The sequence below is a fragment of the Fusarium oxysporum genome, chromosome 2 (assembly GCF_000149955.1).
Source record: "Fusarium oxysporum f. sp. lycopersici 4287 chromosome 2, whole genome shotgun sequence".
NCBI classification, from domain to species: Eukaryota; Fungi; Ascomycota; class Sordariomycetes; order Hypocreales; family Nectriaceae; genus Fusarium; species Fusarium oxysporum.
In genome coordinates, this window is record NC_030987.1 from 2,629,067 (window position 1) to 2,645,700 (window position 16,634).

Consider the following 16,634-nt stretch of genomic DNA (forward strand, 5'->3'; position numbering starts at 1 on the left):
CCAGTTCATTGCTTGCTAACTGGGCCGATGCAGACCCTTGAAGACGCTACGCATTTTTGTTCCGTGGGATCGAGGCATGGGTTCGAAACGTCCAGTCTCGCCTGGGCCGATGACGGCTTTCTGCAGCCCCGTCACCCAAGCTCTTTCACACCGTTCAGACACGACGTCAATCCATGGGTTGGGGGCAGAGAAAAACTTGACCAGCACAGGCACAGGAACGCACAGAGTGCGGCGAAGAACGGCTTTGGTTTGACGGCGTCCACGCCAGAAGAGCCGATCACTCGAAGCCTCGCAATGTCGTTAGACGAAAAGGAGGGGCAGTTCCGCAGAGAAGATGGGAGGGGGTTGGCAAAATGCTGATGATTGGAGTGTTGATGGGCGACGAACATGTTGGGCTCCATTGTGGAGATGAGGGAATTATCTGATGATCTGATAAACCGGATCTGATAAGATCTAATTAGCCAGCTTACAGTAGCGTCGCACACCAAGCTCGAGTTGACTGGTTACCGACCTCCGAGCGGCCCAGGGGTCTTTTAGCACCAGATGGCCGCTGGTGCTTGTGCTCACAACCCCTGCAACTATTTGCTGAGTTTTTTCTGCTTGGGGACAGGTACCGATCGAATGAGCGCGAGCAAGCGGAGGGCAATTGTGAATGGAAGAAAAATTTTCTTCTCTGATGAACAGAAGCTTATCCTTATTGGAACAAGGCACAGGTTTCTTGACCTATAAGCGCAAGCACTCGGCGTTACGGAGTAGATCTCCATCGATTGATGAGCTGTCTAGAGCTGCATTTACTAGCAGGGTCCTACGCCTCTGGGAGATAATCGGGCTAGCGGGTAATGATTTTGCAGTGAGCCATCGATTGACTGATTGATTAGATGCAAATGCGCCGGAGAAGGCTTCACAGACCGATAACGGTGCTTTCCGATATAACCCATACAGCAAGGATACGCCAGCATCGATGTTGCAATGACAGAAATCATGGAGAGCAGATATGCAGCCATGGGACGACACGACTCTGGGAATACCCGTAGTATGGCTCGATATGATCGGTAAAACCGTAAGATGATGCCAATTGCGGGTGACGATGTTGCTTTTTCTTCGTTCTGTTGGACCCCTGTTTTCGTGATACTTTTCCATGCTGTGATCTAGAACACCAAGCCAACGCTCCGGCAGTACCTGGTCTCACAGTTGGTTCGCACATCAAAGGATCTCGTACCCGTTTGCGATCCCGTGTCCGAGGGTCCAAGTAGTACCTACAGTAGCCTCCCTCATGTCGTCAAATTATCCCAGCAATCGTCAGTAGAAACCCATGCCACAACCAGGCACCTTAAGCGCTTCTGTCCCATGCACGTGAGAGGCAAAGTTTGTCCATGAGGAAAAGCAGAAATTTACGGGCAAAAGCACTATTCAGCACAGTGGGGGAAGCCGCTTTGCCTTGCCGAAATCAGACTACAATGATACTATGACAATGCATACTCTAGCTGAAATTTGAACATGGGAATGAATGCACATGAAGCATACGAGGTTCGGTCAAATTCGAATGGTGACTTTCTGCACAATGAGCGTGTTAAGTTTGCAGGTTTGATTGACACCATACCTTCGCTTGGCCACCCCTAGATTTGACCAGGAGCATTACACCTACGTCACAGGCTGATCGAAAAGTTTCTGGCGGCTACCAAATGCTTTGGGGGGCTATTCAACTTACAGGAGGTCTAGTACTTTAAAAGATCTTCCAATGGACGAAATATACAAACTGAACTTTCTTGGCTTCCTGAATTACAATTTAAAATCACATATCAATTGAGTGGGTATGAGTTCAGTTTTCTTGCTAGGTAGATCGGAAGTTTTCGAAGCGAGCGACGTTGAACAGGTACATTAGAGGCCAGGGGAGAGTACATCATTTTCATTTACGTGTACATTAGATTATCTGATTAGATCCGGAATCAAAAGATCGGCGAGCCTCTAGCACTTAATAATTAATAAACGAAAGCAAGCCGCATCTGTCGAGGCACTTGGAAATTTTCGACGAGCATGCACGGGGAAATGATCAATATGCAGTCACAACAGAAGAAAAGATAGCAACTTATTTCGTCTCACTCAAAATATGAATATTTGAATACCACAACAGAATTGATGTTGAGATCTGATCTTTGAGAATTATTAATTCAGGGTAGCAAGCTCTCGGTTTCGATGAATGATGAGTGCATTGACCAATTCCGACTAGCAGTAGTGGTTGGTCATAGCCCACACCCTCCCTTCCATTTCTCCACCTGCACCTTGCATCATCAAACACCAGGGTCAGAAAATCCACCATCATCACCGCTGTCCGCTTCATCGGGCATCGCATCATCACCCTCAACATTGCCCGTTTGCTTCGTTAAAGCCGCAACTGGATCAATCATTCCGCCTGTGACGATTCTGACTCGGCAGCAAGCCTGTCGTTTGTGCTGTGCTCTCGGAGGTAGCCGTCAACCTGCCTGTCACAATCACAGGCAACAATCTGGAAGGTGATATTAACCTGACGGGTCTGGCATTTCTCCATAATCTCGGCTCGGTGTCCGCACTGCTCTTTTCCGCTTTATTCGTTTCAGCGTCGTGTTGCTGCCGTCATTAGCTTCGCTCTTCTCCCAACCCATTATCCCTTCGGGAATCCGAGCCTGCGCCGACCGAATATGCGTTTTCCCATCCAGTCGGTTTGGTGTTTGCCCTCATGGAGTGCCCCTTTTCCTGTTTCCGATTCCAACTTCGCTCACCTCTGCTTCGTCTGAACCAGAGGCACAGCTGTTTCCACCTAGTTGTCCCGATCTTAATCTATCGTTTCATCTGACCAGTCGTCACAACCTTTCTCTCATCTAATGCCCTGCGTGGCACACTCACGCTGTGTTGATGGTTCCCTCATCCTCACCAAACCAACCTCCATCTCGTAGACAAGGTAAAATGACATACAGCGTTCTCTTAACCCCGATCAAGGCACATGCCATGCCCTTCACAACCCCTCTCGCTTGTTCTACTCCCCTCTTACACTGGGAGACATCCATATCACCGGAAACCTCCCACGTTGACTAATATCGTTTCACTATCATGGTGTCTTGATCAATGCCATCCCACGTGTATATCCCTTCCCCGCCATTGTCCTTGGGTATTGGAAATGCCCTCCACATCCTGGATTCGATCCTGCCTGATCTCATCACCCTGTGACTCAACCTGCATGAGTCTACTTAGTAAACATGGGGTTTACAAGATTCTTTGTGGGTGATAGCTTGCGGGAAGACGGATTCCTGGACCAGCAAGCGTTCAAGCTCCCATGCCATTCAGCCAGACGAGTCTATTCTATGACTTAGACAACGCGTCTAGACACTGGTTAGTAGGGCCGAAAGTCACTTGTCAAGTTGGGGCTCCCCTTTTATCGCGGGTCGACCCGTCGAGGATCCCTTGTCTGCATAACCAAAAGCAACCTCGATATTGACCCTCAACCCTCAACCCGCATGCCGTCCTTCGGGTTGCTCTTGTCAGCCCCAATCTCTACGTATGCCTAGCTTCGAGAATTCCTCTAGTGCAGCGTCTCACATGCAGCAATTTATTTTACCTTATAACCGCCATAAGCCTTCACGTAATCATTTGCCAGGCACCCCGGGGCCGTTGAACCTTACGTCGAGCCTCCTCAGGTGCCAAGAGAAACTAGCCTTTCCCTTATGGGGGCTGGCTTGCCGATCTGATTCGCAGTTATGATCAATCGAGTTACCCAATACGGATCAATGGATTTTGTAATCCATAGTGCCCATGAGAATTGTCCCTTGGCAGGAAATTCCTCCTCACTTGAGGTTATATATATAAGACTGTGCTCTTTTTGAACCAGGAGGTTGAACAGGTCTATTGTTGGTATTCAAGTGAACTTTGTCATCACAGCAACAAGACCAAGTTCAGATAAACCGAGTCGTGACGCAATCTATTCTGGGCGGCTGCTCGCTCCACTGCTCATTTGACGTCAAAACTCAGGCATCCTGTGAGACATCACGCCGTTTCAATAAAAGCACCACTATCCCACGCACCTGCGCCATATCCTGGTGCGGTTTTGGCATAGGACCAACGAGGTTGTGTTGCTCCCCACGCCAGCCATGGCCAGAGGTCCACCATAGAGGTGCCCAAAACGGCAATCCAGGTATCTCGGCTCACACCATTGCACTTCAACCCTCACTGCACCAAATCATCATGGGTCGTGGTTTTAATCTGCCTTGGGGCTTGTCTTGCCAGCCCACCCTTTCAAATAATAGCTGTCTACTACCCACCCACCGAGAGCACTCACAGCCGGATCTTACTTGTCCCTGTCATCTTCATGAGTCGATGAGTAATTACTCGACGCTGACAGGCTGAAATACAGCTGCTTCCGCACGCCCCCCTTGGACCAGGTGAACCACTTTGTACAACCGTCCACGCCTCGAACTTGCCTTTGACGAATCATTGCGACGCCGATTCTAATACGGCATGCGTCCGTTTGCTTTGCCGTCATTCCAATTCGCAGCTCCCGTGTTTTGGACCCCGGCTGGCGTGTACATCCTCCGAGACTTGGTTCCGCATGGTCGTGAAGCGACCAAAGCAGCCTGATGTTAGTCCACACAGTTTTAGCTAATAGCATGTTGGCCTGTAATTAATGCCCCAGGATGAGGCTTTTGGCGGACCAGTGCGTTCCCTAAAAGGGCCATATCTTCTACTCCGAGTGCACACCTTTAACATCGCCGGTATTGTCGCCGGCCCTGATTGTTACCGGTGCCGTTTGCCCATCGAGACCACCCACCTCATTATCATTATCCATTACCCTGATTGCTCGGTAACACCATTGTTCTGACTAACACACTCTCAGACCACCAACCACCAGAGGTGTAACTTGAGCACTATGGACTTGACAGGACTCTCTATCCTTAATGCCCGGCCTTCCAGGCTGCCTGGACCAAACCTCCTACACCAACTGGTGAAGAAGCCGGGCCAACACGTAGCCCTGGATTATATGAGTAACGGTCGGCAATCTACATTGACTTACAGCGAACTTCATGAAGCTGCAGCGTCCATTGCGACTCGCATAACAACAGCATCAGGCAATGTCACAGGACAGTTTGTTGTTCCTGTGCTCATTCACCAATCCCCTCTACTATACATCTCACTCTTGGCCATTTTAAAGTCCGGAGGGGCTTTCTGTCCTCTCAATATTGATGCGCCGCCGGAACGCGTAAAATTCATTCTTGACGATGTCGCAGCAACAGTGGTGTTGACCACGAAAGAACTGGCATCTGAAATACCCAACAATACCGGTGCAACTATAATCATCGTTGATGAGAATGAAGAATATCAAGGCTCTTCTCGATCTCCAGGAGTCGAGCTCAAACATAGAGTCCCTCAGCCAGAAGATCTAGCCTATGTCATGTATACATCAGGATCAACAGGAACTCCCAAAGGCGTGGGAATTTCGCACGATGCTGCATCGCAAGCTCTTATTGCCCATGATAGACATATCCCACCATTCTCCCGCTTTCTGCAGTTTGCAGCACCGACATTTGATGTCTCAGTCTTTGAAATATTCTTCCCATTCTTTCGAGGTGCTACTCTCGTGAGTATTCGGCGGGTTGAGATGTTAGACGACCTTCCTGGCGTGCTACGCGCTATGAGAGTGGATGCCTGCGAACTCACACCAACAGTCGCTGGAAGCCTGTTGCGCCGAAGAGAAAATGCGCCAGACCTCAAGTTGCTTTTGACAATTGGAGAAATGCTCAACGCCCCAGTAGTTGACGAATTTGGAGGGGACGATGAAAGGCCGAGCATGCTCTGGGCAATGTATGGCCCAACTGAAGCCACAATTCACTGGTAAGATTCTCAACTATTTCTTAGCAAACATCTGACTCTAACAAAATGCCAGTACTCTTCAAACTGCATTCTCGTCTGATTCTTCGACGGGCAATATTGGTGTACCCCTCGATACAGTCTCGTGCTTCATTATCGAGATTCCAGAGTCAGATAGCCACGAGTTTGAAATTAAAATTCTTCCCCAAGGAGAGGTTGGAGAGTTGGCTGTGGGTGGCTACCAGTTAGCTGCTGGCTACATCAACAGACCGGAGCAAACAAATTCAGTCTTCGTTGATTCACCATTTGGGCGCATCTATCGTACGGGGGACAAAGCTCGTTTACTTCCAAATGGAAAACTTGAATGCTTCGGTCGATTATCAGATGGCCAAGTGAAGCTGAGGGGACAACGTTTGGAGTTGGGAGAAGTAGAGCAGGCCGTCCTTCGAACCTCAGGATGTCACAGCACCGTGGCAGCGATAGTGCAATCTATCCTGATAGTGTTCTGTGCTGTAGACGAAGGAGTGACTGAATTTGCTATTTTGAAGCATTGCAAAGATTGGCTACCGCAGTACATGGTTCCTGGAGAAGTTGTCTTGATGTCAGAATTTCCAAGACTACCCAGTGGCAAAGTTGACCGGAAGAGGCTTAAAGCAGAGTACGAACAACGCAAAGCAGACATGTCAGAGAGCATCTTGGACTCCGCGCCAGTTGACACAATGGAATCAGAGCTTCTGGCAGTTGTGTCTCAGAGTTTGAATTTCAAAGTCGATAAGTCGACGTCTCTCGCCTTGATTGGAATGGATTCCCTCAAAGCAATCAAGTTAGCCTCTGCCCTTCGGACTTCTGGGTTTGGGATAGACTCAACTGCTCTTCTCACAATGAAAACCGCGTCTGAAATTCTTTCTGCCATCCGAAGGCAGCTGCAACGCGATATAGCCAACCCTCAACAACCGTCAACAAATCTTTCGTTAGACTTTGAGGATATTGTACGACAAGACGCCACCCTAGCTCGAATTCGTGGCTCAGTCGAGGACGTGATACCATGCACGCCTCTTCAAGCAGCTATGCTAGCCGAGACTGCACGGAACCCAACAACTTATTGCAACGAGCTTGAGCTTAGTATTCCGCTAGGTTATGGCATCGATTATATATCAGAGACTTTCAGAGAACTTTCACAGCAGAATGCAATTCTGCGTGCGGGGTTCGCAGCTGCAAAGGGCAACTTCGTTATGATTTTCCAGCGAGAACTCCGAACCGAACAGATCTGCGTTGTTGACCAGCTTCAAAAACGACTGTCCCTCTCCTCACCCCAGGACTTCATATCTCCCTTGATACTCCAGATCCAGCGAAGTCCAGTAGAGGACAGGGTCCGCGTTCTCTTGCAACTGCATCATTCACTATATGATGGATGGTCTATGGATATTCTTCTTTCTGATTGGTCCAAACTGCTCCTGCGACAACAAGTATCTCAGCATCCTTCATTCCGGGAAGTTGTCAGATTTCATCATGACATGCAAACAGGCGATGCCACCCGAGTATTCTGGACGGAACATCTCGCAGGATGGAAACGATCGCCATTGCCCAAACTACGCGATAAGTTGATGCACTCAAACCAAACCCTATCAATCAGGAGGCGATTGTCCCTCTCTCGAAGTAGGGTTGATACAGGAATGCAGAAGCTTGGCTGCAGTCCTCAAGTGATATTCCAGGCCTCACTAGCTCTGCTGTGGTCAGGGATCACAGGAATGCGTGATATCACGATTGGCTCAGTAACTTCTGGAAGGACGATTCCTTTAGCAGGCATTGAGCAAGTAATTGGACCATGCATTGCCTCCCTCCCTGTTCGAGTCGATTTAGACAACGTATCCGTATGTCTCGACCTGCTCAATAGCATCCACTCAAGTAACAGAGCGATTATGCAACATTGTACACTTTCATTATCAGAGCTCAAAAAGCTGGTCGCATTACAGCCCGGCGAAAGCCTCTACGATGTGCTTTTTGTATACCAGGAATCTCTCACCAGCTCGGAGCGAACGCAGAACGTTGTGAGAGAGACCAGTCATCTGGATCGACTGGAGACACCGCTTGTGTTTGAAGTTGAGCCAAGAGAAGATGGATTTGAGCTTCAAGTTACATATCAAGAGGACTTCGTGCCACCAAAGACGGCAGAACACATGGTGAATCAGCTTGAGTTATTGATTATCTCCATGCTGGAGAATCCTACCACAAAGGTCAAAACGACACTGAAGGAGGTCAGCTGCAGCCCGTCCATTCACAACATCCGGCCTACCATGCCGCAGAAAACCCCTGATTTGGCGCGACTTTTTGAAGAAGTTGTGCTTCAAACTCCGGACTCGGATGCTCTATTCTTTGCTCACTCTTTAGACGGCGGCCTCCAAACGAAATGGACATTTCAAGAGCTCAACGCAGTGGCAAATCGCATCGCGAGATATCTACATTGCAGCGGTGTCGGAGTTGGCGAAGTAGTGGCTATTGTGATGGAAAAGTCACCAACGTTGTACGCATCAATCCTGGGCATCATCAAGTGTGGCTGTGGATATCTCCCAATTCTTCCTTCAACCCCTCCTGCTCGCATCCGTGAGATCCTACAACAGGCCCATACTGAGCATTGCGTGGTCGATAACGTGTCTCGTGACCAATGCCCATCTCTGTCCGGGCTTTCTACGATAACTGTCGATACCAACTCGCTCCATGACATATCCACGGACAATTTGGACGTTGGAGTTGATGGGACTCGACTCGCGTACGTGATTTACACGTCGGGCACGACAGGAACCCCAAAGGGTGTTGCAATTCAGCAACATAGTATTGCTGCAAACATTGAGCATCTTGAGGCACTGTATCCCAAATGTCTCAACTCACAGGGTCGCCTCCTGCAAGCATGTTCTCAAGCATTCGATGTGTCAGTATTCGAGATATTTTATACATGGTGCGCAGGGATGTGTTTATGTTCAGGGACAAATGACACAATCTTGGAGGATATCGAGCGCTCGATACGCGACCTGGGTATCACCCACCTCAGCATGACACCAACGGTTGCCAACATCGTTAACCCTACTAATGTCCCCGGCGTGGAGTTTCTCGTGACTGCCGGAGAACCCATGACACAGTCCGTCCATGAGAAATGGCAACGCCAGTTGTGGCAGGGATATGGACCATCGGAAACCACAAATATCTGCACAGTGAAGAAAATGACAGCAGATGACCATATTGAGCACTTAGGGCACGTGTTTCCTAATACCTCTGTTGTGGTACTCTCCCCAGAAAGTCCTGACGTAGTGCCCCTTAATTGGGTCGGCGAGTTCTGTTTTGGAGGTGCCCAGGTCGCTCAAGGTTACCTCAACATGCCAGAGTTCACATCCCAAAAATTCATTCAACATCGCCAGTACGGAAGACTTTATAGATCTGGAGACATGGGTCGTATGCTTCCCGACGGTTCCCTGCTGATACTTGGCCGCATCGATGATCAAGTAAAACTAAGAGGTCAGCGAATCGAAGTTGGTGAGATCAGCAGCATGGTGACCTCGAGCGGTCTGGCATCCTCAGCTGCTACAGTATTGGTACAACGCGGAGAGACTTCCCCCCAGCAACTATCTCTCTTCTTCGTTCCGAATCATGACCCTTCTAGCTTTCATGTGTTGAAAATCAACAGCGAAACCCACCAGTCCCTCGTCGCACACCTGAAATCGCGATTGCCAAGCTACATGGTGCCCACTTACCTTATCCCGATCTCATCAACACCCATGACTTCGAGTGGAAAGATAGATAAGCGCCGGCTTCGTGACTGCTTTCATAGGTTGAGTATGGACTATCTCGAAGAAGCCTCTAGAATGTCCCTGGACACTCAAAACGAGGGTGATTGGAGCCAGTCAGATTTGAAAATCGCAGATACCCTTGTGGAGTCTGCGAATGTATCCAGGAATGACTTCGGTAGATGGACACCCTTTGCTCTTCTCGGAATAGACTCTATATCTGCCATCGATCTAGCACGCAATCTCAGCTCAAAACTTGGTTCTCGAGTTGCTGTGTCTGAGATTCTTCGCAACCCAACTGTTGCGCAATTGGCGAGATATTTGGATGGAAAGATATCACAACAAGAGGAAACCCCAGTCGATAGTCTTGAAGGCTTTTTTCCCGTCACCTTCGTTGACTCGATGGAAAAAGAGTTTACCAAAGAGGCAAAGACTATTAGGGAGATCTTGCCATGCACTCCCTTACAGGAGGCGATGCTTTCTCGTGGCCAAAGGGGTTACTATAACAAGGTGCTCCTACGCCTGACAACTAGCTCTGGAGCCATGAGGTCGTACTGGAAAACCATGTCGTATAGGCATGATATTCTTCGGACCTGTTTTGCGGCAACGACAGATTCCCGACGTGCCATTGCTCAGATCGTCCTTGAGAGCTGGGAAATACCGTGGAAGACATTCGATGTTAGTGAATTGTCTTTCGATGGGGCGATTGAACAACATCTCAAGTCTCTCCCTGATCCAGTCGATTCAAGGACACCGCCGATATCTCTAGCGCTACTTAGATACCGTGGATCTGAGTTTCTGTCATTCATCTGCCATCACGCACTTTACGATGGTGTGGCAATGGAACGACTTCTCAAGGAGGTGGAAGCATTGGCTGTTGGCGAGGAACTACCGCCGCCGGTCCCCTATAGTCAGTTTCTGAGACTATCCACTCGCTTGCCCGACGATGCAGAACAATTTTGGCAACGGCACTTTGAGAACTACAAACCATCTGCAATCTTCCCCCAGACAACCACGAGTGAAGTTGATCAGAGCACCTGCACCACATCTATGGATATCCCTCTCAGCGATTTGCAGTTGCGTATTCGAGATCTCGGGTCAACCCTCCTTTCGGTTTGCCAAGCAAGCTGGGCCACTGTCCTTGCAGCCGCATATAGACGTACAGACGTGTGTTTTGGAAATGTTGTAAGCGGCCGTACTCTTGACATCGAAGGTCTTGAAAGACTCGTTGCACCCTGTTTCAATACGATCCCTGTGCGAGTCAAATTCCCAGAAGCATCCAGTAATATTGATCTGGCCAAGCACCTTCAGAAGATGAACACAGAGCTTATTGCGTACCAATTTACTCCGCTGAGGCTTATCCAGCGTAGCATCAATCGCACTGGGAAGCATATATTTGATACGCTCCTACTGCTGCAAAAGCCATTACAGGACATCGACAAGAACGTCTGGACTCTTGAAGGAGATTCTGGAGACATGGATATCCCCCTGGTGTGCGAAATCGTCCCTTGCCCTGGATTGAACTCACTAGTTGTCAATCTTCATAGGGACATGAGTATTGTCACTGAGGAAGTTGCCACGGCTATGGCTGATGTTTTCAAACTTACATTGCGAGCCATTCTGACAACTCCCCATGCAAGTTCATTGAACAAGAAGGATCTTCCCGATACCCTCAGGTCAATAATAGACCAGCTCGTACCTCGAACCGAAAAAGACAACACAACAGTGACACCTTCCAACAAAAAAGAAGAATGGAGCGAGCTTGAGTTACAAGTTCGACATGTCCTGGCCACCCTTTCAGGGGTAAGCGATCAGCATATACAACGCCGCACAACCATTTTCCAGTTGGGCCTCGACAGCATCAACGCTGTGCAGGTGGCTTCGGTTCTCCGCCAGCGCGGTTTCGTCGTATCGGCCTCTGATGTGATTGAATGCCCAAGCTGCTCTAAGATAGCCGCAAAGCTACTGGAAAATTCATCGAGAGCAGATGCTGGGTATGTATTGAAGTACGATCTTGACAGATTTTCACGACAAGTCCTCACGGAGGTTGTTGATCAACTACCCAAATCAGTCAAAATCGAGGCAGTCCTACCATGCACACCTGTCCAGTCTGCCATGCTGGCATCTTTCGTTCAGTCTGGAGGTGATAACTACCTCAACGCAGTGAGGTATGTAGTGACGGAAGACATCCAAGTAGCGAACCTCGAAAGGGCTTGGCAGCTGCTCCAACAACGACATCCTATGCTGAGAACTGGCTTTGTCCCCGTGCAACATGCAGAATCCTCTTTTGCTATGGTAAGGTATGAAGTAGGATCAATAGAGACGACTCTGAACCGTCTGCACTTGGTTGGAGACGAACAGGCCGACCTCATCCAGATGAAGGCTGATGCCAGCAAATCGATGCTTTCTTCGCTGCACCACCCCCCTTGGAGTGTAATTCTGGCTCAAACATCCCAAACCAATACCATGAGCCTCGTCATTCACCATGCTCTCTACGACGCTCCCGCACTTCACCTGATGCTTGATGAACTTTCACAACTAGTCAAGGGCAATCAGCTACCCCGGCCTACGACCATCGAGCCTGCAGTATCAGCCATTCTGGGCATGGCACTGAATGACAAATCTACAGAGAAGGAATTCTGGGAGGCTAAAGCCAGCAAGATTGTTGTTAACAAGTTCCCAATAATGACACCTTTACGAGTTGAAGAACGACATGTGCTGGTTGACTCAATGGTTGGATCACTATCATCCACAAAACTCAGGACAGCGACTCAAGCCTCAAATGTCACAATACAAGCGGCCATCCAAGCCGCTTGGACACGAGTACTGGCATCTTATTTGGGAGAGGACTCGGTTGTCTTTGGTGTTGCGCTGTCTGGAAGAACCATTGATGAGACAAAGGATGTCGCGTTCCCATGCCTCAACACAGTGCCTGTTGTGGCAAGCAACGTTCCGTCTAATGCTGACCTGGTCAGCTACATGATGAGCTACAACCAGCACCTTCACAAATACCAATTCTCGCCGCTCAATCAAGTGCAGAAATGGCTAGGTCACCCCGCAGGCCCCATATTCGACACTCTCATTGCGTACCAGAAAATGCCAGATCATAACACTTCGTTTGTACCGTGGAAGCTGGTCAACGAAGAAGCCAAAGTCGAATATCCAGTCTCATTGGAGATTGAACCCACGGACAATGACCAGATTCGCTTATGCATAACGTACTACAGCGACATCCTTCCCCGTGAACAAGCACAGGTTTTGATGAAGCAGTTCGACGCTTCACTAACCCACATCGCCTGCAATGCTGCTGGTTTCGAGGATGAAGTGATGAAAAACTCTTTATCCCTGTATTCGATACTTCCTGCATCAGCCCCAGTACTGGACACCCCTGTTCAGCTGTTACACCAATTTGTCGAGAAGGGAGCAGTTTCTCATCCGGAAAAAATTGCTCTCGAGTTTGTATCAGAGTTCGAGGGAGATGCATGTGCCAAGCAACAATGGAACTATCGTCAGCTTGACTGCATGGGTAACAAAGTTGCCAACATGCTCCGAAATAAGGTCACTCTGGGTGGCATTGTTGCCGTACACTTCGACAAATGCCCCGAGGCATATTTCTCAATCCTGGGCATTCTAAAAGCTGGGTGCTCGTTTGTCGCACTGGATCCGTCTGCACCGAGGGCGAGAAAGGAGTTTATCATCGAAGATTCTAATGCACCTTGCCTGCTAACAAGGTGCTCGAAGGATCTTGATTTCGAAACGAAAACCACGGTAATGGAAATAGAGACTCAGGTTTTGAATGACGTGAGCGAGGAGCATGTCGTTTTCCACCCGAATACCTCTCCATCAGATACTTGTTATTGCCTCTATACATCTGGGACAACAGGAACGCCAAAGGGCTGTGAGATCACTCACGATAATGCTGTTCAGGCAATGATGGCATTCCAGGAACTTTTCAAGGGCCACTGGGATGAGGACTCACGCTGGCTTCAGTTCGCTGCTCTCCACTTTGATGTTTCTGTCCTCGAACAGTATTGGAGCTGGTCCGTCGGAATGGCTGTCGTTGCTGCACCCAAAGACCTCATTCTGGATGACTTGACAGCAGCCATCAATAGGCTCGGAATTACACACATTGACCTAACTCCAAGTCTTGCGCGACTCACACATCCTGATGAAGTTCCCAGTCTCTGCCGTGGTGTGTTCATTACAGGCGGCGAACAGCTCAAACAGGAGATTCTTGACGTTTGGGGACCGCAAGCTGTCATTTACAACGCATACGGCCCTACCGAGGCCACTATCGGTGTCACTATGTTTCAGCGTGTGCCCAGAAATGGCCGCCCTAGCAACATCGGAAAGCAGTTCCCCAATGTTGGTTCATTTGTGTTCAAACAAAACACTAATACGCCAGTCTTCCGCGGTGGTGTTGGAGAGCTTTGCGTGTCAGGGAAATTAGTGGGCAAGGGTTATCTCAACAGACCCGAATTTACAGCAGAGCGGTTCCCTACACTTGAACAATTCAACGAAAGAGTATACAGGACAGGTGATCTCGTCCGCGTGCTCCATGATGGGTGCTTTGACTTTCTCGGTCGGGCTGACGACCAAGTCAAGCTTCGCGGCCAGCGACTTGAAATTGCCGAGATCAATCATATCATCCGTACCGATGTTGTCGATATTCACGACGCCGCAACTATTGTGGCTCGCCATGGAAGTAGTGGCAAGGACGTTCTGGTAACATTCGTCGTTGACCAGAAGTCTAAAAAAGGTCCCCTTGAAATTCTGATGGATCAGGAGGGTCTGGCTGCGCAAGCAAAAGAAGCCTGCCGTGCCAAACTTCCAGGCTACATGGTACCAACATATATCCTGTCACTTCCATACATCCCCCTTTCCTCAAACAACAAGGCAGAAATTAAGGATCTGAAAAGACTTTTCAGCGAACTTGCACCAGAGAAGCTCTTGGAGCTTTCTCATGCCACAACAGCACCTGTTTCACAGGGGGCCCGGAAGATAGTTGGTCAATTACTTGAAAGTATTGCGCAGTTCAGCAACATGAGCAAAAATGATCTGTCGTCATCGACAAGCATCTTTGATGTTGGCGTGGACTCAGTCACGGCCCTCAGACTCTCCTCCCTCCTCAAATCCCGCGGCCTCAAAGCAGCATCCCCTGCTTTGTTGCTTAAAAACCCCGTCATTGGCGATCTTGCCAACTCTTTGGCCAAGAACACCTCAAATCGACAAGAGAAACTTGTGCGAGAGGTTAAGCAGTCTATCCAGGCATATGGCCATCGGCACCGTGGCATGGTCTGCCGCCTTCTTAATATTGAGCCAGCTGATGTCGAATATGTTGCCCCATGCTCACCTTTACAAGAGGGTATCATATCACGGTCATTGACCAGCAGCGAGCCCGGAGCTTACTTCAATACTTTTGAGTTGAAGCTCCATGAGTCTACGTCCATAAGCAAGTTGCAAGTGGCATGGGACGATTTGGTACGAACAGAGAGTATTCTGAGAACTGTCTTTGTACCCACCCCGCATGGCTTCTTACAAGCTGCCGTGCGAAAATCTACCTTGGCATGGGAAACCTACACTGTACAATCGGATGAATCGATTCCTGCATATCTTGCAGAGCAGAAGAAGTATTGGATCCAGCGGAACGAGTCTTCTATCACACAGCCTTTGCTATTCATCTATATGGAGACACCGACATCTAGACTGCTTACGGTTCATATTTTCCATGCACTTTATGATGGTAACAGTTTTGATCTCATGATGAAGCGGGTCGCGGCGAATTATTCTGGTATTCACGCACCTGATGCTCCTTCATTTCTTGAAACTCTTAGTTATGGTCCTCTGGCAAAATATGATAACTGCAGAGGTTTCTGGGAGAAACAACTAGAAGGCTGGGCTCCTGTTTCGATTCAGGCACATGGGAATGGCGAACCGGATGCTGTGGCCGTCGCTGAGCGGGAAATGTCGACTGCAAGTCTTGAGGCGATTCGTTCTTCTCAGAACGTTACGCTTCAAGCTGTTGTCATGGCGTTATGGACCTCTGTTTTGCAAAACTTCACCCAGCAGCAGCTCACCGTTGGTATCGTTGTATCTGGGCGAGCCATCGACCTCCCTGGGATCGAGAACACCATCGGCCCTCTTTTCAACACCGTACCTTTCTATTGTCGAGCAATCCGTCACGAAAGTTGGCAGTCACTTCTTCGGCGCTGCCATGACTTCAATGCATCAGTTCTCGATTTCCAACATGTTCCTTTGAAGGACATCCAGAAGTGGTGCTCTAAGGGCAAGGCCTTGTTTGACAACCTCTTCACCTTCCAGATCGAGGAAACCGCGCCTGCCAATGAGAGCAGCCTCCTTTTTGATATCATGGATAGCCCAGCAACGCCTGACTACCCTCTTGCGCTTGAAGCCGTCTACGCTCATTCGGGTAATCTCCGACTCACTCTTGTCGCACAAGGACATATTGCGTCCTCACAAGTGCTGAATAGCATACTTGATGACATTGAGCGCTTTGCAAACCTGGCTGCAAGCTCACCAGAGAGCGAGGTACCCGTTCCAGAAATCGAGCAAAAATGCGACCCTGACGTCAATAATGAACGCATCCAAACGCACAAATCAGCCAATTTTGAATGGAGTCAAGAAGCTCAAATTGTTCGGAACGAAGTTGCTTTCTTGGCCGATGCTGCCCCATCTGATCTTAATGAAAATGTGTCGGTCTTGGAACTCGGTCTCGACAGCATTGATGTAATCAAGCTGTCTTCCACGCTGAGGAGGAAGGGAATCCATCTGTCCCCTTCACATATCATGCGCCACAAGGCGATTGCCAATATACTGGCTGAGTCGAGTGATCTTTCTCTCAAACCGTCAACTTCTGCAGATGATGCTTCGCTGCGGCAGGTCAAGACTAGGTTGCGCGAATATCTTGAGAGTGTCGGCGCGGACCTAGGCCGCGTCGAATCTGTTCTTCCACCCACCCATCTTCAAGAGTCAGGTGGTGACCGGGATGATCCAATCTGATTTTGA

The 16,634-nt window shown here is 49.1% G+C and overlaps 1 protein-coding gene across 4 annotated transcripts; it reads left to right on the plus strand.

Annotated features, from left to right (window-relative positions):
* Window positions 1–3,839: 3,839 nt before the first annotated feature.
* FOXG_06448 (uncharacterized protein) lies at window positions 3,840–16,628 on the plus strand (the record flags this gene model as incomplete). 4 transcript variants are annotated; one of them, XM_018385119.1, is made up of 3 exons in its annotated part: window positions 3,840–4,606; window positions 4,862–5,856; window positions 5,909–16,628. In XM_018385119.1, exons 1-3 carry the CDS (start codon window positions 4,577–4,579, stop codon window positions 16,626–16,628), a joined length of 11,745 nt encoding a protein of 3,914 aa, XP_018242319.1. In that variant the 5' UTR covers window positions 3,840–4,576. The 4 variants fall into 4 exon arrangements, with proteins under 4 accessions (XP_018242319.1, XP_018242321.1, XP_018242320.1 ...); XM_018385120.1 differs by having other exon boundaries at window positions 4,124–4,681; XM_018385122.1 differs by having other exon boundaries at window positions 4,124–4,606; window positions 4,667–5,856.
* Window positions 16,629–16,634: the final 6 nt, after the last annotated feature.